The sequence below is a fragment of the Alosa sapidissima genome, chromosome 22 (assembly GCF_018492685.1).
Source record: "Alosa sapidissima isolate fAloSap1 chromosome 22, fAloSap1.pri, whole genome shotgun sequence".
In the NCBI taxonomy this organism is placed as follows: Eukaryota; Metazoa; Chordata; class Actinopteri; order Clupeiformes; family Clupeidae; genus Alosa; species Alosa sapidissima.
The window spans coordinates 29,659,917-29,681,333 of NC_055978.1; the positions used below are offsets into that span (position 1 = coordinate 29,659,917).

The 21,417-nt window shown below is 41.9% G+C and overlaps 1 protein-coding gene across 4 annotated transcripts in view; it reads left to right on the forward strand.

Moving 5' to 3' along the window:
• cmah (cytidine monophospho-N-acetylneuraminic acid hydroxylase) overlaps positions 1-21,417 on the forward strand; it is an 85,552-nt gene that overhangs the window by 20,971 nt on the left and 43,164 nt on the right. For all 4 annotated transcript variants that reach the window (XM_042078970.1, XM_042078972.1, XM_042078971.1 and 1 more), the window contains exon 5: positions 17,725-17,915. In XM_042078970.1, coding sequence (XP_041934904.1) covers positions 17,725-17,915 — 191 coding nt within the window. The remainder of the gene's footprint in view (positions 1-17,724; positions 17,916-21,417) is intronic.

Below are 21,417 nucleotides of genomic sequence, written 5' to 3' on the forward strand. Positions count from 1 at the left end.
TTTAAAACGGATGGCAGGGGTGTACAGTAGGTAAATCCAATAAAAACAAAATCACAATACACAACACAAAATAATCAAAGAAAACAAAATGTAACACACATAACCATAAATTAAATGCCCAGTGGATTGGTGGCTGCTACACTGCCTGAATTAACACAGGTACAGTAACCCTCGGATGGCTGCCCAGCCCCGAAAGTGATCTATGGCCATACACACACACAAACACAAGTGTAACACTCAAGCTTTCTAAATACAACCCACACGAGTATAAATAGGTGTTCAGTACACGCTCAACCACTACACTAGAATGTGCCCTCACCGCAAACTAGGGGAAGGCGGCAGTCCTAGAGTACCTTAACTGTGTTACCTAATAGACCAAGCAGGCCATACTAGCAAACAGGGGGAAGGAGGGGGCATTCAATAAAGGTAACAATACAAGACAAAACAAAAACAAGACAAACACGCTATTCAGCGCCAGTGGAGTGCTACCGATACAGCTACAATGAATAGCAGAAGCTATAATGAACTAATACTACCTGGGACATAGACCCCTATGGCCCAAGAGTAACAGTCTACTGTGTGGAGAAACTAGGTTGGGAGTCACAAAGAACTCAATATGAACTAATACCACCTGGGGCATAGATAGACCCCTATGCCCCAGGAGTAACAGTCTCCCGAGTGGATAAGCTAAGTCAGGGGTTACAAGAACCCATTAAAAACTAATACTGCCGGGGGGAGGGATAAGTCTCAATAGCCTCGGAGTAACAGTCTGAAATCGCTAACTGGCTGCTAATATGAGCTCAGGGATGGCAACAGCACTACACCTTGTCGAGTAACAGACCCTGGCAAACAGTGTAAATGCACCAGTGTATCACACTCAGACAAGCATACAAATAAACCAACACAAACAAGCATACCGTACATCCAACTTTGACGTGCTGTTAGTTTAACACTGACTAATACCAAAAGAAACTAATGGGGGAAAACAGTGGTCAAACTGTGATAGACAGCCAGCTGTGATCTACAACAGAGAGAAATGTTTAACACCCTGGTCCATGGTTATGTCGCATTTCATAACAATACACAACAGTTTTTATGAAGTTTAATTGTTCATAAGTCAAAGCGACATGTAAAAAAAAGAAAACATTGTACCAGATACATATTTAAAATAGGACCGTTACACTGTTAGAACAATAACCAATGCCTACCTCGGCCTTTTCCACAATGCGAGCTAGCCCAGGGGAACAGGAGCAGAGGAGGAAAGTGTGTCAGCTATAAAAACAAGGGAGCGAAAATTACAGACGCTGCATGCTGTTGTTTGGCCCGTATAGCTAACTTAGTCTGCTCACATTAGTTGAGTGTTTGACCATAGCTATTGCAATGTTGCTCCGCCTAACTTGTGCTTATATTTACTCTTTTACCTTTTATTAACCCCTAATTTTTTGCACTTTTCCACTGCACTGATTACGTATGATGGCGTTACACTCCGAAACATCGGAAATGAATTGCCTTTTTTGTTTCGGGATGTTTTAATTGACGATTCTACCTGGCCGACTGAGATTCTCCGAGATGCATCAGGGAACCATGGAGACGCATCTCGGCGCAGAAGGAAAAAACACCGAGGAAAACGAGCCAGGGCCCGTAACAGATTGCGGAATAGAGCTCATAGGCCTCCACTGCCTAGCATTCTCCTAGCCAATGTCCAGTCTCTTGTGAACAAGATGGATGAACTAAGAGCGAGGATACAGTTTCAAAGAGACATCAGGGACTGTAACATTCTATGCTTTACTGAGACATGGCTAACTGAACTTGTTCCGGACAGTGCCATCACTCCGGTGGAGTTTTTCTCTGCTGCTCGCTCTGACAGGACTGAGGAATCTGGAAAATCGAAAGGTGGCGGTGTTTGCATCATGACCAACAGCAAGTGGTGTGATCCTAGAAATGTCACCGTTCTCTCAAAGTCCTGCTCGCCTCATCTAGAACATCTAGCGATCGTCTGTCGACCCTTCTACCTGCCCCGTGAGTTTACTTCGGTAATATTCAACGCTGTCTACATTCCTCCACAAGCCAACACAGATGCTGCGGTTTCAGAATTGCAAGAAGTGTTAAATAGACAACAACACACGCACCCTGAAGCTGCGCTTATTGTGGCCGGTGATTTCAATCAAGTACATCTGAACCGGTCCATGCCTGAATTTATTCAACACATTCACTTCCCTACACGTGGTGACAACACACTGGATCACTGCTACACACAGTTCAAGAACAGTTACAAAGCGAAGTCTCTACCAGCTTTCGGAAAATCAGATCATGTCGCTGTTTTCCTACTGCCTATGTACAAACAGAGAAGTCGGACGGACCCCCCAGTGACGAAGGAGGTCAAGCGCTGGACTGACCAATCGGAAGCCAGGCTACAGGACGCCCTTAGCAACGTTGACTGGGAGATGTTCAAGACGAACTCTGCTGACATCAATGAGTTTACGGAAGTATCATTGAGTTACATCAATATGCTAACTGATTCCATCATCCCAACTGTAAAGATCCGAAGCTTCCCTAACCAGAAACCATGGGTGGATAGAGAAGTGAGAACGGCATTAAAGACACGCACCATGACTTATAATGCTGGGCTTATTTCAGGGGATATGACGGATTACAAAGCAGCATCTTATAGTTTACGTAGTGCAATTAAAGATGCTAAGCGGCGCTATAGAGACAGAGTTGAAGCTGATTTCTTGGAGGGTGATCCAGCACGAGTGTGGAAAGGACTCCGAACCATCACTGGCTTTGAAAGAAAGTCCCCTCCTATGATGAATGTGAGTAAAGCCCTCCCTGATGAACTTAATGCTTTTTATGCTCGCTTTGACATGAAACACAGACTATATTGGACTAGCTGCAGCATGTGAAGCAAATGAGGATGCACCTTTCTGTGTCTCTGAGGTCGATGTGAGCAATGCCTTTAGGAGGGTAAATTGTAGAAAAGCTACTGGACCGGATGGAATTTCTAACAGGGTTTTGAAATCCTGCGCTGCTCAGTTAGCTCCTGTGTTCACTTATATCTTTAACACATCATTGGCTCAAGAGACAGTTCCTACTTGCCTCAAGCAGTCTGTTATTGTTCCAGTACCGAAAAACAAAAGTCCATCATGTCTGAATGACTACCGCCCAGTAGCCCTGACGTCTACAGTGATGAAGTGTTTTGAGAAGCTTGTGAAAAACATTATCTGCTCATCCCTCCCTGCCTCCTTCGACCCCCTCCAATTTGCTTACAGAGCCAACAGGTCTACAGAGGATGCCATCTCAAACCTCATGCACACCACCTTAACTCACCTGGAGGAGGGGAATGGGAATTATGTGAGGATGCTGTTCATTGACTTTAGTTCAGCATTCAACACGATAGTACCTCTCACCTTGGTCACAAAGATGAAGGCCTTAGGACTGAACACCACCCTGTGTCACTGGATATTTGACTTCCTCACCAACCGTTCACAAGTGGTTAGAGTGGGGGGTCTGACATCTGACTCATTAACCATCAGCACTGGTGCTCCCCAAGGCTGTGTTTTGAGTCCACTGCTGTACAACATCTACACACATGACTGCAAAGCCAACAGTAGTCATACCTCCATCATCAAGTTTGCAGATGACACAGTGATCTTGGGCCTGATTAGTAACAACAATGAACAGTTCTACTTGGATCAGGTTGATGAGGTGGCACAGTGGTGTCAATCTAACAGCTTGACACTGAATATCAATAAAACCAAGGAAATGGTAGTGGATTACAGAAGGCAGCAGCAGAACTACAGTTACACCCCACTAATGATCAGCGGGCAACCTGTAGAGAGAGTCACAAGTTTTAAATACCTTGGTGTCCACATTACTGAAGACTTAACATGGACTGTTAACACTCAATATGTTCTGAAGAAGTCCAGACAACGACTCTACTTCCTTCGTCAGCTAAGGAAATTCAAAGTTTCTACATCCATCATGAAGGCCTTTTACACTTCAGCGGTTGAGAGTGTTCTAACTGGTAGCATCATCACCTGGTATGGGAACTCCACAGTTAGAGATTGTAGTACTCTGCAGAGAGTAGTGCGCTCAGCTGAACGTACTATAAGAACTCAACTCCCTGCTCTACAAGATATCTATTCCAGAAGAGTACTCCTAAGAGCCCAAAAGATTCTGAAGGACTCTTCTCATCCTAACAATGGATTATTCCTACCGCTGAAATCAAGAAGACGCCTATGTAGTCACAAAGCCAGAACTGAGAGACTCAGGAGAAGTTTTTATCCCCAGGCCATCCGAACTCTGAACTCACACTATACTGACTTTGCACTCATTCACTCCTCAGCACTCATGACCCCCCCCCCCCCCCCCCACACACACACACACACCCACACACACCTACAAGACTTTTAGCACTTTTACACTTATACATCCCTCTCCCTATGCTACAGACCTTTTATTTATTTTCTTATTTCATCACACGTCAAAACACACACACACACACACACACATCTGACTTTCTCCAACTTTTGCACACTTTTTATTTATTATTTTTGATTTCTCCTCCATCTACCCATGTCCTTGATTGCCTAGCCTTTCTTCCCCCCCACCCCCCCCCCATCCCCAACACACACACTTACATCATCACTGTCATCACTTCACATACATACAGCACTCCTCTACATACTTGCTGCACACTGCCCCCCCCCCACACACACACTTACATCATCACTGTCATCACTTCACATACATACAGCACTCCTCTACATACTTGCTGCACACTGCCCCCCCCCCCCCCCCCACCCCCCACATACACAGCACATTGTCTTCAGGATCTTCTCCAACACACATCCTCTACATACTTACAGCACACTGCCCCCACCTACCCACCTACACACTACACACACACACACACACACACAGTCACTGCTCCACTCCCCTCCCGCCCACACACACATCTTCACTGTCATCACTCACATACATTACATACAGTACTCTGCTTGCAATAGTAAGTCCCTGCCCCCCCCCCTCCCTACATACACAGCACATTATTTCATCAGGAAGCTTCTCCAACACACATCCCCAACATACTTACAGCACACTGCCCCCCCCCCTCAATACACAGCACATTGTCTCATGAGGAAGCTTCTCCAACACACATATTGCACACTGCCCTCTCCCCACATACACAGCACACTATCCCATCTCCCCTGTCATCCCCCCAACACACACACCAAGACCCCTGGCAGTTGGGTTAGCCCCTTGAGCCGTGGATCTGCCCAAGGTTTCTTCCTTGGTAAGGGAGTTTTTCCTTGCCCCTGTTGCTCTTGGGTGCTCCTTGTTGGTGCCCCCCACCCAATCCCAATCCTCCCCCACCTTTTTTGATGCAGCCCTTGCCACTTAATCTACTAAACCCCTCTTCTACTGCACTTTTTACCCCCCCCCCCCCCCCATTAATGCACAAATAGGCTGACACCAGACATAATTTCACTGCATTTCTTACTTCCAGTAACTATATGCATGTGACAATAAACTTCCTTGTATCCTTGTATCCTTGTAAGAGGCCTACCTCCACGTTCAGCATTCGCATTGGTAGTCACAGGGAAACAGGAGTAGGAAGGAGATGACAGTCTATAGCAAGATGAGCCAAACGTTACGACACTACAACCACCTGCCCCGTGTTCAAACTACGTGGCTAAACACAAACTCACTTTATGCTATTACCTACATGTCAGACAAACGTTCGTGGTCTACGGCAGTGGCAACAACTCACATTAAAAGTGTAAGGAGTACATGAAACATTCCACCTACCCAGACCACAGCGAGGGAGTTGTTCGCAACCAAAATCCAGCATGAAGTGCGCGGTTTGTACCGACCAGCGACAAGCAACTTGCGTACCAAACAATTTGGGAGAGCTTCTTTTGTGTTTGTCGGGAAGGAAGTTACGTACCCATGACCCCCAGCCCGCACGCCCAGGTGATTGCAATTAGTCGTGATCCTGACCTGATCACACATGACAGCTAGTGGCCTTGCCAAATAGACGCACACAAATCATGACGCTAATATGCGAGGTTCTGGTAGGCCTATTGGTTATGGTTTTGTGCTATAAATTAATAATAGTTTATAGCAAAGTTTTAAGTTGACTATTTTAATTGTATGGTTATTGTTTGTCAACATACACTCACAACCTACTGTCGTTAAAAGTGAGGCCTAAGCAAAATAGGCTAAAAGGCTGTCTGTGCGTCACAAACAGACTGACCCCCTTACTCAATACAACAGTTCGCAATGATGACAGTGATATTATTATTTTTTTTTATGCCAACACGCTCAGTCAAAACCTTCCGTCGCAAATTGTGAAAAACATTGTTGTACATGTCATAACAGACGGGATAATAAATTGCATAGGCTACGGTTTATATTGCGTCGCTTTACACATAATGTTAGTTGCATTGATTAAAAACTGTAACAATAATAGTAGCCTACATCGGGTGGCATAGAAGGCTATCTGTTTAAGTCATAGGTGACACCCAAAATGAATGACCTCCCCTGACAAGAGTTCGCGATAGTAAGAAATTGTCTACATTGATGCACGGAAAGAACACAGCCTACCCTTCTTCTCAGGAGCGTGCGGTCCATATGGGCAGGTGGGGCAGCGAACTACCTGAAGCATCCTCCACAAAAAATAGTACATTAAGTAAATCATTGCTCCAAGTCTACTTTTAATAATGTGATTGTCACATTAATTATCTATAGTTTCTGTAGGCTTTCCAACTATTTTTGGTCTATTGACATCAACTTTTGGATGATGATGGCGATTCTCGTTGAGTGTAATGTGTCACGCAATGTTGGGGCAGGGCACCTCGACGATCGCATTCCTCAATAATTTATCGCATAACCCTGGCGGCTTTAAAGAGGATTGCAATCCGCGCTAAAAGACGCCTGTATGGTCGTAAAGTAGTCTGCCCCATGGTCATATTCTAGAACTACTCAAATTATTCCGCCAGTTATAAATTAGGCCTATCGTTTCATTTCAAGATGCAGAAATGGCGAGTAGTGTTGCACCTGTTAACCGTGTTGAGTTTCTGTTAAATTAGGTTGAAATTAGAAGATACGTTAGCTAACCCTGGTGTCTTCCTTGGTTTAGCTTCTAGTGGATTTAATAGCATCTTTTGACAGCGCAAAAACGAGAAGGCAACGGTGTTCAAAGGTATGGCATAGGTTGCTGCAGAGAATGAGGTATATCCTATAATATAGCCTAGTTTCTACAGCGAGTGGTCAGACAATTATCCATAACACCCAACTGTCTTGAGTTGCAGTTATAAAACCCAACTACTTAAAAATATTAGATAGTTAGCAGCAGGCCAGACAGAACAAAACAAAAAAAGTTTTGTTATGCTTCGCTGGTTTAACGTGATGAGAACGGTGCAAACTTAACTGATGTGTTACTGATCTACAATTCTGACTGTGACATGATTTAAGCATACAGCAAAGTCCTGTAAAATATGTCATTTTAATGTAGCTCAAAATGATAGGCTATTAAAAAAAGTCAGACTTTCTGCCCTACCAAAATGTATGGTCACCGCACGCTTCTCCGAATTCGCACATAGAGCTCACAATATCATATCCAAAAAAGTTAAACGGTTTGGCCAACCTCATCAGCTGTATCTAATGTGTCACTATAATCCAACTTTTAGACCGTTATAGTCCTGAAGATAGAAAAGTATCTATCTATCTATCTATCTATCTATCTATCTAGTCCTCCATACGTGTTCTTTGGAAAAGCAAAGGTGATAATCCCCCCGCCCCCCTCCTATTTTTTTCTTATCGGATCTGCATCGATCTCAAATATGACATTTCTAAAATCAAATTGACGGAAATCCGTCCTATGACGGAGAACTTTAATCCTTGTACTACCACTAGATGGGGGACGATCGGTTTCAGGCTCCAGCTCAACCTTCAGTAGGATTATTTTGGTGAAAATGACTGTGTGGGCGCTGCCGGAGCATGGTAACTGGAATCTATCTGTTGCAACGCAGTGGCGAAACGTAAGGAAAATGTTCGAGGAAGCCAAAGTGACGGGAAAAATATGTTTATTTATGTATGTGTTTATTTCGGGGGGTATACATTTTGTGCAATGTACAACATAGATACATTTTGTGCGGCACAACATAGGCTACTGTAGACCTAGCCTACAGGTCATGTAGAAAACTGGACGAGGGGCGCTTGAGACAGCAACACGCACGCGGTCTCTCTGTCTCCCTCCACCCCACACACCCACATTGCCTACTGTACATCCTCCACACAACTGCATACTCACTTACCACAACTACATTAGGCCTATGCGAAGGCTACGGTGCATATACAAATAAGCTATAACACGCATTGTCACGGCAATGTATAACGCAGTCTGGACTACTGGCACTCGTAACAACAACTCACACAGGCTCTCTCTCTCCCTCCCTTGAAACTGTTACAAACTTCGTTACCCCAAGTTGACCCCAGATACACGGAGGATACACGAGTTTGCCGTTTATTTTAGGCTAACGTTAGTGGAGAGTTTGCAGATTTTTACCTTGTGGATGTTTATTGCACGAGTCTCTTGGATAGCAGCACTGCGAGTTAAACTCCCTCGCATCAACAGTCTGCCCTGAGACGGTGAACAACTGGCTTCAGGGTGAGTAGAAAGGGACATTGGATTCTGTTTACAGACCCGCTGTGGTTTAGTTACCAGCTAGTAAACGCATTATTATCGATCTGTGATATCGTCGGAGTCATGGTTTATACTCTCTATGGTCGGAGTGCTAGCTTGTGGAGTTTGACATAAGAGTGTTCCCAAGGTGTTTAGCTGCTAGCCCTTTCCTAGGTTGGATCGTATGGTAGCCTATCTAACAGTGGACCTCATCTGAGGCTACTTCGAGATATTATTCCAAAGGGGACAGATAGGCTACTGCACTTAAAACTTTAAACGATTGAACGAACCTTCCCGGACTTTGTAATTGCGACCAGTGACTGCACTGGGTGAACGAAGCCTAAGTTGAAACTTAGGCTCCATGGCACATAGACCGTGGGTTCGCCCTTCTATGAATTAAAAAAGACTACAAGCTGCCCCACCGAGTTTGCGATAAAGTAAGCAAGAAAAGGTTTTTTTAAGTCAGGATATGGCGAGTCAATGGCATTTATTCGTCCAAAGTTACAGACCAGTTTCCATAGTGCACATCTTATCAATAGTTTGAATGTCGTGTGTTTCTGCTCATTGACAAAATAGCATTCAGTATGATTCATGCCCAATTAATTTCCCCTGTTTATTTTGTATGAGATTTTGTGATGTAGGCTAGCCTATGATAAACGGCTTATGGCCAATATGTAACTCAGCTAGGCCTAATGTTAGTTTCCTCAGCCATGTCAGCTAGCCTCAGACTCATTATCTGCTATGGCTGCTAGTGCAGAGTAGCTTACCGTGCCAGTGATGTAGCCGATTGTTGAAATCCAACATGGCGGCGCCCGTGTAACAACAACAACAACACTTTCAACATACAATTGTATCCCTTTTAATAAATTCAGCCATTTTAATCATTGTACCAATGAGAAGAAATAAAATACATCTGTTATCACCTTTACTTCAAATTCCAGTTCAGTTCATCTTTAATTGCAAAAGAAATGTTGACTGGTAAGTTATTCATGACTGCAGATGCTGACTTGCCTATTTCTCGATCCCTTGACCGCAGCAACGCTACTTCCTAGTTTACCTGGGTTACAAGAATGCCCTTTCACTCCTGTTACAATATGCTATAATTTATAGCAGGTTAAACAAAAGTGAGAACATATTGTGGGGGAAAATATACTTACCATTTTGGTACGCTGTTTGTTCAGCAATTTGATCTGATGGTCTAGCGTAGTCTTCCAATTGTTTAAGAAGCTGCCGGCCTCTTTTCAGTGGAATTGAGCTGGAACCAGTTTAAACCAGTGGCAATAACTTTAGCTTCGTCATCTTGACTGACATCCCAAAGACATTTTAAAATTCCGTGCATTTTGGCTACAGCATGGCTTAACACCATTCAAAACATACAGACTAAAGCTGTATAAGGCAAAGTAAGCTAGCAACGTTAAATTGTCTAACGTTAGCTTTATATACAAGCGGCACAGCCAGTGATGTAACTTACAAGTAGCTAACATTAACTAGCTAGCTAACTTTATGTGCTGCTTCGTCAGGTTGTTCAATGATATATTGAGTCTAAAAATATGCAAGAACGTTAGCAAATTACCAACATGTTAATGTACCTTCTCTGACTTTTCGTGGTGGCAAGTTCTGCACAATCCTTCATACCCACACACCGTTTCACTTGGTTTCACTGGGCGCCAAATCTAGACTGCATTTTCTGGTAGGAGTCTTCTGCATGCGAGTTTGTCACGTCCGACCATCATAGACCTCTGGAGTCTAACTTGATTTCTCTAACTTGCTAACAAGTCGCAAGTTAGCTCTGGGGTAGCAAAAATCAAATTGTGCCGCCTTCACATACCATTGATTATAATATCTACTCGAAGGTTGAAGACAAAAGTGCGTTCAGGAAAACGTCTGCGTCTCCGATTTCGTCATCTCCCTGCACGAGAATTTAACAGGTGATCTCCTTATATGGGCATAGATGGTAGCTTTTTTGTAGGCGAACTTCAGAGGTCTGTCAGAGCATCGTCATGTGTGGTGGTCACATCACATGGTTAGGCCTACTGTTTGCAAATGTGAACTTGAAAATATGTGCAATTAAAACAAATAAGCCAATGAAAATCATTTGAGAATTGTTGTACAACAGCTAGAGCTCTTACAGATCAGACTAATTTATAAAACAAATAGGTCTGGATGAGCATTACATTAGTTCACTTAGAGAGCTCTCTGATGGATAAGCCTGAGTAAAATGTGAGATATATAAATTGAGCAAGTCTGAGTATTGTATAAGCCTTTGCTGAGATCTCTTTTGTAAATCTAAAAAGGACTAAACTGAGATGACTAGAATGAGAACGGTTCAAGCTTGTGAAGAGATCTCTTTTACAGAACTTTTCAGTTTACAGAGAGAGCTCTCTGGTGGATCAGCCGGAGTAAAATATGAGATGTATAAATTAGACAACACTGAGCATTATTTAAAATATTGATGAGATCTCATTTGTATATTAAAGGAAGTCTACACTGAGATAACTTAACTCTTTTGCTCTAGAGACAAACCTGAGAAGTGGGAGACAAAAGCAATAATCTCATTTTTATATCACTGTGATCTCATTATTGTCTAGGAGAAACAATTGAGAAAGAGAGGAGCTCTCATTTTAACATTTTCTTTCCTCTGGGGTAACAACGATACCTTAACGCATTTTCAGATACCGCTGTTCTGAGCATACTAAGCAAATTGGCCATTTGTAACTTTGAATCCCTCCTCACGTTAAGCTATGGTCCAATAATGTGTTCACTAAAACACAAGTAAAGTTATTTGTTGGGCTGATTCATAAATGGGCATACCGAGGTTGTCGACCTAGCAGGCTAGGTGGCGTTTATTGCCATTCGCAAAACTAAGCAAGAATTAACGTTAATGAAACTTAACATCGCCTTCTCCAGTGACAAAGTGTATTCAAATGAAGTTGCAACGATGATGGCGGCAATCACTGGTTACGTTAAACCATTTTAAACAAGTAGGACTGTAAATGATGGTGACTATGGCTAACGTCACTTCGGATCAATATAGCAGAGCCCTTTTACTTTACCTATCAACTGGCTAATGCTAGCATGATGTAGCATGCTATGAGCTAATATACTTAGCATCTACGAAAGAACAGCACATATCTTTTTTCACAAAGAATCTGTAACAACTAACAACGATGTCTCTTACAAACAACTACACAATGTATGACTATCAATATGTATTTAGTCAGACTGTGATAAGATATAGCCTAATGATAATAACAGCAACACTTATTTAGGTTAGATTATGTGTCGAAATCAGGTGTCGTTAAAATAAGTGAGCGACGACGTGGTAGTGTCTGCAGCCTAGACGGTAAAACATAATGGACAAAGCGTCGTGTCTGCAGCCAGCCAGCTGTCAATCATGGGTGTAAACACGCCCTTTTTAGATTTGTTAATATAACATAAAAAAAAAATTTCAGCGAGAAAAGAAAAATTGTCTGTATTGAAGCATCTTGAAAACTATTTTTTCGAATAAAAAGTTGTTGATACAAAAATAGTTTTAGGTGAGAAGTGTGACACGGAAACTTGCCCATTGAAATACATGGGGATGGGCGGAGTTACACATTGTACTGCAGCCAGCTACCAGGGGGCTCTGGACTAACGCTCGCATCACTCTTAACAGACGGCACACTGTCCAGTTCGATATATACAGTCTATGGTTTTATCAGTTGTAAGGTCATAGTTGTCATTATCTAAGACAATCAAGGGAGAAGTCCAGAGAGTCTCCATGCAAGTTTCTGATGGATTGGCAGTAGGCTACCTCGGAATGTATCAAGTGAATTCATAAGTAACATTTATCCACGAACAACCAGGATATTTTAAGAAAAGTATATGTAGTTAAACTAGATGTACCACATAGCGGTACAAAATATGACCGCCAGTCCTGTACATCCGTTCCGTGAACATAAACAACACTAATCAATTTGTATCCATCTTCTACTCCATCCCCCACTCTTGAAACTTTTGTGTATGCTTGTTTGGCATGCCTGTGTGTGTGTGTGCGGGCCGCACAGCAAGTAGCCTACTGGCGCTGCGAAGGTGAATAGATTTGTAGCACTAGCCAAAAAAGTTGTAGCATTGTTATAAAACCTTTAAAATCTCTAAACAATCACAAGTAGGGCAGTTCATCACAGTTCATCCATTGCAACTGGACTGATGAAAGGTCAAGACACCTGTAGGCTACATTGTAATTGGGGAAAGCAGAAGGTATCAATTTAACATTTATTTATTTATTTATTTATTTAACTACAAACAAAACAATCCCTGTCATTTCCATGCAGTTTTCAACAGCTATCAAGAAGAGAGGTCATGCTATGGATTTTGTGAATGTTTCTTCTTCTTCTACATTTGCAAGATTTTAGTCATCTTTAGTTCATATGATATTCAACTTAATTGTCAATGCACAAATTAAATACCAATAGTCTAAAACGAAATGCAGTTTTACATCTAACCAGTGGTACAAATAACTGACATGTCCAAAAGGGCCTTCATAAAATGCGTAGCTAGACTGTTAACATTTTAACGGGCCAAGTTGAGAGCTGCGTCCGTTATTGTTCGTGGGAGAAATACTGATTTCCACTAGGGCTGGGACAACGCGTCGACGTAATCGATGACGTCGACGCAAAAAATACGTTGACGCAAAATATGCGCGTTGATTTGTCAAGCATAACGTGTGCCGCTAAATATTTTTAATTTTACAACTTGTGTTCCCATACGCTGACTAATCTGTGGCTGGGCGGCACGAAATCAAAACCAGTCACCACACATTGATGTTCTATGTTGTACTATTTAAATTAAAGATAAGATAAAATCCTTTAATTGAGCTGCGCTTTTTACGCACACAGCCTTTCCATGCCCCGCCCGCTCTCTCTCGTAACGAGCCCGCATGTGCATTTAACAAAATATTCACGATTGTTGAAGGATTGCTGTTGCCACATAGAAGCATTGCATAGAACACGGCGGGCTAAATTGCTATTAAATCCGCTTAGCATCGTGACCATGCTGCGCAAATTTGTTAAAAACTGCTGCATTAAAGTTAACTCTGCTAAGGTCTTATCACAGTACGTTATTTGAACTAACTACGTTATAAATTGCATCCACACATCAGCAGCCTTTTAACTGTGTTAATGTTACAATTGCAAGGATTCCCTCACGAACGTCTTAAAGTGACAGGCACTCAATTAGACCTATACACTACTGAATTTTATTGAATGCTACCTCTGACTAAGAATGCATTACTTTGCACTTGTATAGTCTTTTATTTTGGCATTTTAAGAGCAATAAACATATATTGCAATGTTAAGGAATTCATGTTTTTTTATTCAGATATGTAAATCAACATGTATAAGTTGCTATTAGTCAATTAATAGGGAGATAATCGAATCGAAATCGAATCGGATTGAAAAAATGAATCGTTAGATTAATCGATGCATCGAAAAAATAATCGCTAGATTAATCATTTAAAAAATAATAGTTTATCCCAGCCCTAATTTCCATATTGCAACTAGGCTACTGAATCCATAGTCAGGGACCACCAGCAATTTCCTCAGACCAGTGGTTGAAAATATCTGGCTTACAGTATCAAGCGGACTTAAGCTGCCACCTCTTGGTGAAAAGTTGTAATACATTTCACCCAGCTGCGTGAATCACAGAAAGCGCGAATGAAGTGGCCACTTCTAAATGGGACCCACTGTACAGTAGCCTAGCTATGTCTGTGGCTAAAGCAGCCATAATGAAAGTGTTATCATTGTTTGGATACTTCACAGACACACATGCTTTTTAATCGCAAAGAGTACAACTACCAAGCTGGAATCAAAGCACACCGATTCACCTCTCACAACCTTCAAACAAACAAACAAACAAACAAGCGTCTCAGTCTCACGCATGTATAGCCATAAAACTGTATCAGACGTAACGTTGGTAAATCATCCATCGCACAGAATGATTTTTGTAGCACGTGCAACAGGTACAGCCCTGTCCTGGATACGTCTCTTAAAGTGCGCTCAAAACATTTGGTTTGAATGGAGATGTAGATCACGGGTGCGTTAATAAATCTACATTTGTGACGAGTTGACACAATGATTCACTTTGACAAATTTATGTAGTCTAGTCAATTAAGTCGTCTCAGCCCTAGTTACTTTAGGCCTACTTTGAGCCATGTTCTTCCTTAACGTTTGAAAAAAGAGAATTGAAGTAGCAGTGTTTGGGAATGAACGTCAGCTCAGATGCTTGAGAATTTTTGTGGTCTTAATGCAACACTTGCACTGACAGGGCCACCAAGGACTGTGAGCGAATCAACAGCAGAAAAACCTATTTAGCAAGCAGAAATGTCCCAGCCTGTTTAGGATGCTTGATAGACAGGTTATCTTTCAGTTAGGCCTATATTTTCCATTAGAAAACCATCACGTTAGCGAACGCGTTGTGGCTAACTCACTTAGCGCCTGTAGACTATATGGTCAGAAAAGAAGAGGACAGTCGAAAGATACAATTACAGCGCTGATATCAATTTGCTTGATAACAGCATTTATGGTTTTCTACAAATACACCAATAGCCTAATCAAATTGGCCTCCCATCACTCAACCAATGCTAACAGTAGGCCTAACATTATTTTACCTAGGTCGTAGGCTATTGATAAACGTAACTTGCATAAGATTAACGTACCTGCAGTAAAAACCAAGCATGTCTGATAAATATTCTCAGATTTATTTCGGCTTCAAGAAGAAATGGGAATTACATTTCATGTGAAAATCATCCTACCCTTATCAGACGTTCTCTGTGGTAAACTACAGTGTTGTCCTTGTAGGCTAGGACCCACTTCCAACCCACTTTAGATCAACTTCCAACAAAATTACGTCTCACTACAACGATGCGCCATTTGGTGGACAAACGACTAAAATGCAGCCAAAAAATGATGAACATTTGGTTTTCCTTTAATCTTACTGAATTTGTAATTATGTATCGGCCGTTCTAATTGCCGATACCGATAGTATGTGCGTGCCTGTGTGTGTGCACATGTGTATATGTGTGCACCACCATCTACAGGCCAATGAGTGTACAGTCACTAAATGTACACATAACTTAATTGTTTTAGACCCCCCCATGGATGAAATTCTACGAAACTTGGCATACCCCCAGAGAATGTCAGGTTAATCATACAAATAAAATTTAGTGCAGTTCTGAACATCTTAACTGAAGAGAGGGGTGATTAAAGCAGAATGATTTATGATTTCATTTTTTACCGGGGGGGGGGGGGGGGGGGTGTAAATCACAAATTAGTGATTATGGGCTAGGTTGATGTGGGTAAGTTTTTTAAGTCCGCACATCCAAATGTCTGACCTAGGAGCAGGACAAACAAACGACTAGACAAAAAAGAGAAAAGGTTCGCTTCAACCAGGGTTTTCTGCTTCCACTTGTTTTTATTTTTTATTTTTCCGTGATGTTTCGGGTAATCACCCTTCTTCAGACGTGGAAACACATACAAAACACACCCACATGAATGGCTTAGAACAATTTATTGATGCCTATTTTTTACCCATTGTTGCTGTTATCAGACTTGAATACAGTTTGTACATATTGGGGATGGGGTATGCACAGTAGTGTCATTATTGTTGTCTCGTCATGTTTTCTGTTTCTGTTTTTGTTGTTATTTCTTTTTTATTTCTTGGTTGTCTGTTGTGGTCCCTGAGTGTACAGTGTCACTTGTATATAGGGGGTGTCACTCTAAATGTTTTTTGTGCTTAAGGTCATAAGCTTTGTAACTAATGACTATGGTCTGGGTTGTGAGCCCGATTATTGAGAACAACTGTTTACACCTGCAATGAGGGTCATGTGATCACCCGGAAATTGTATATATGGGGTGTGTTTTGTATGTGTTTTCACGTCTGAAGAAGGGTGATTACCAGAAACGTCACGGAAAAAAAAACAAAAAAAACAAGTGGGAGCAGAAAACCCTGGTTGAAGCGGACCTTTTCTCTTTTTTGTCTAGGTTGATGTGGGCCCTTGAGACCAACATACCATAAAACATTCTTCATCCTCGGTGCCACGGTTCAGGTAGTTATTTAGGAAAAACTGCATTTTTTGCGGTTTGGGGGGGCCCAGCGCGGTGGGGGGGGAGTGGCCCCCGGGGACCAAACGAAATTTTTCCGTAAAAGTCTAGTGGGGCAACATAACCACCAAATTCTAATTGCTTAACGGCCTGATTGTGAGGTCATCAGCCCAATGTTAAGTCTATGGGGCATTTTCATGCACTGTAATAAAAAGAAGTAGAAGCCTAGGAAGAACAGTACAGTGCATTTTCATGCACTGTAATAAGAAGCCTAGGAAGAACTTTTGTTCCTTTTGTTCAGAAATTCTAAAACAACGATGTTTTTTAACACTTCAAAATAACATTTACTAAATGAACCTTACATTTTTCAGTAGCCATAGATATGTAGATTTGAACAAAATCTGGTTTGGTTCCTAACGGGAGCATTTACTGCCTGAAATATCCGATTTTGTTTACCACGCTCGGAGTTATAGTACTGGCCTGATGGGTCGCCTATTTACACCATTTCAACGGCACATGAACGGTTAGACCGAGAATTCTCGTCATGAAATTAAAATTCTACTGGAGCTCCAAGCAGTTGTGTACACGCAGCTTTACAACACTGTTTACAGCTCTTCGAGTCACGGTAAAATGTCATTTTTGGTACATAGCTAATTTAGATACACCTATGGTGTGGGTGGTTGCGTTTCTTTAGGAGTCCGCCGTCTTGGTTTGTATAGAAATGGATATTAAGTGACACATACACGCAAGACGGTGGAAATACGGGACCGACGGTAATAGGGGGAGTTCCGATATATACTTATTATACTTATGCTTAACTATATTCACAGAAAAAAACTAATTACACAGGCAATGAAAAAATGAAAGAAAAAAAACATCTCAATTTCAATTGCTCTCTGCCCCCCCCCCCCCCCCCCCCCTTTTCTCTTCTTCTCTTTCCATTTTTTGTCTCTCTAGTTGACATATCTCACTCATGCATGTATGGAGCTGAAGTTGGGTGAGCGGAGGATGATGTTTGACCCCTGGCTGACGGGCCCTGCGTTCACTCGTGGCTGGTGGTTGCTGCACGAGCCTCCGCCCGACTCCCTGGACAGGCTGTGCAACGCTGACCTCGTCTACATCAGCCACATGCACTCAGACCACCTCAGGTAGGCCGGGCTGGACTGGGTTGGACCGGGCTAGTATGGGCTTGGCTGTGGCGTCCAGGGTTGGGGTGTGCTGAGCTGGGCTGTGGTGTCCAGGGTTGTACTGAGCTGGGCTGTGGTGGGGTGGGATGGGCTGTACTGGGGTGGGTTGTGGTGGGATGGGGTGCACTTAGTCTGTCGAGAGCAAATAAGCAAAAAAGAAAAATCTTTGAAAGAAAAGATCTTTGAAAGGAAAGATATTTGAAAGGAAGGATCATTGAAAGCACTGTTGTTTTTTTAGAATAGCCGAATCTGCTTCATTCCTCTCTAGTAGTCTAGTGCTTGAGGCAGTAAATGAGAAGGAAGTGTCAGTCAGTCAGGGAAGTCATTTGTTTTACATTTGCTTATAAATGGAGCATCAGATAAGGTTTGGCTGTAAGACACGTGTACCTTTGCCTGTCAAACAACCTATAGCTTTAGTCCAGGAAAAAAAAACATTGGCTAATGGTCTGAGCCAAACTATCACACACACACACACACACACACACAGCAACCCCTGTGCTGGCCTGATTTCACACACACACACACACACAAACAACTGTGCAGGATAGCAAACTTTGCAATGCAAAATCATGATATTCACCTTCATCTCAAACACATAGTCAAACGCAGAAATACCCAGGGATGGTACAAGCACAAAATTAAATAAAAAAAAGTGCTCTTATATGTGCAGAACACATGATAAAAAATATCAGGATATTACTAATGAATATATGACTATAATGAATATAATTCCAATACCCTCAGTTTCATATGAAACACTATTTAATCTGGGGCGGTGTGAGTGCAGTGGCTAAGGAGCTGGGTTACTGTAGGTTACTTTCACTTTCTAGAGTGCACATTCAATCATTACGTGAAAGATGCTTCATACCAAAACAGCGATCAAACATTATCAAATGTATCATGACATGTTGTCACAAACACTTACTCCAATTAGAAAATCAAAATCATGTAAGTAAAGACTAGTTAGAGGTGATGCATCCCCTTTCTTGAAATCCGGAGACTTCTTATTATAGTGGATGGAATCCACTATCTTGAAATCTCCTGGCTGCTTCTTATTACAGTGCATGAAAATGCACTGTACTGTTCTTCCAATTCTTCTTATTACAGTGCATGAAAATGCACTGTTCTTCCTAGGCTTCTTCTTTTTATTACAGTGCATGAAAATGCCCCATAGACTTAACATTGGGCTGATGACCTCACAATCAGGCCGTTAAGCAATTAGAATCATAGGCCAGGTGTTCCGGCCACCTGCATCAACTGTCAGTTTCTCAGGCTTATATAGTCTCATTATCTTAAGTCTACATCCTGTTCAACTGTTTCCTCTGTCCACAACATAATTTAACCATTTAAACTATCCACCTATTTAACTGTTCAGTCATTCCAACTATATTAAATCTCATCTACCTAGCAAATAATTTAACCTTTTAAACTATCCACCTATTTAACTGTTCAGTCATTCCAACTATATTAAACCTCATCTACCTAGCAAATAATTTAACCATTTAAACTATCCACCTTTTTAACTGTTCAGTCATTCCAACTATATTAAACCTCATCTACCAAGCAAATAATTTAACCATTTAAACTATCCACCTATTTAACTGTTCAGTCATTCCAACTATATTAAACCTCATGTACCTAGCAACCAATATAGCAACCACCTCAAGTACCCTAGCAACAGCCTAGCAACCATGTCAAATACCCTAGCAACAGCCTAGCAACCACTTCCACAGTTACAACCTAGCAACCAATAAGTTTAACCTAGGCCATCATTTCACATATTAGTACTAGCATTGATTTTATTTAGATTTTTAAAGAATTAATTAATTTTAAAATATAAAAAGCGTATTATAAAAATTCTTATATTTTGACATGTAACTCACCACAGTAAGCTCATAGCTCTACATGCATTTCATATGTGTGTAGGGCAGACTTTTGTAGAATTCTGGGGTATTCTCACTGTATTCTGATGTGTTAATATGTTACATCTGTGTGTAGTATACAACAGGGAGAGGTCCATATTATTGTACATAACTGTGCCTTAGCCTGTGTACCAGCAGGAAGGTCATACAGGCCAATGTTTAGGAACATCCGGGGAACATCAGTGATAACATGGGCCGAGGGAGACATCATGTCTGCCTATTCGGGCTAGTATCTCCATCTGGCCAGGGCCGGGTTTTGTACACTGGTTGGCACCTGCCACGTTGGCATGATTGACGTTTGTATGTTTTAGTATAACAGGCTGTGTCTTAGGTTTTGACTCGGAGACGGATCGAGGAAGCGACCCGAGGAGCATCTTCTGTCGGAAGGCTCAGCAGCCGCTTCTAATAACAACCACAACTGTTAGACTCTGCACAGTTTTACTGTTTGAGACTTAGCCTGTGTTCTGTTATTCATTGTTGTACCTTCTACAATAAATCATCATCTAATCGCCGATCCTGATCCCGCCGTCAAGCTTTATTGACCATCTTCAATACAGACATTAGAACTAAAACACAACGCAACAACCAGAGAATCCAACATTTGGTGCCGTGACCCTTCTCGCAAAAGGAGAAGAAAGACGACAACATTTGGTTATCGTGACCCGACCGCAAGAGGAGAGGAAAGACGACAACATTTGGTTATCGTGACCCGACCGCAAGAGGAGAGGAAAGACGACAACATTTGGTTATCGTGACCCGACCGCAAGAGGAGAGGAAAGACGAGAACATCCAACGGGTTCAAAGAGACTTTCGGGGCAGATTTTGGATTTTGAACATCTGTAAGAAGAGTCCATCTTGGCACCCTGATTGACGTGACTGAATCCCAGCTGGAAGCCTGCCAAGAGGGGAAACACTGCTGCACTGCGCACCCTGCATGCAGTGAAGACATTCTGACCAGGTGAAAGCAAAAAGTCTTTACTCCTTCATGCGGGAAAAAGAACCAAAGTAAACCTAATTTATTAGATAAATTAGAAATTAAAAGCTGCACATTACTGAGAGTATTGAAGTTTGTGTCATTAAGTGTTTTGACAAGTAACATACCTATATCAATGATTGATGAGCTCTAGATGTCATTTGATATAAGAAGTTTTCTGGAAAAAAGTAAAAGGTCAAAGTGCACACATATTTTGGGTAATTGGATAGATTTGTGAACGAATTAAAAGAAGTAAACTACGGACAAGCTTGGGGGATTAAATCTTTTCTTTTTCTGTACTGCCATTACATGTTAAGCTGTGTGAGTTTTATGAGATAAATGCTGTGCGTGTGCCAATGAGAAAACAGGAGTTGCTACAGTCATTATTTTGCTGAGTGAACTGTGTGGTTGTTTCTCAACGGTCTTTGTTTAGTTAGTGGCCTAGGACTAAACTTAGTGCTACAGTGATACGGAAAGGAGACGAAATCACCAGAGTGGGGTGTTTTGGTTGTGCAGTATTTGAAAAGAGGGATGGGGTTTCCACCTATGTTTTTTTGTTGACTTGGTC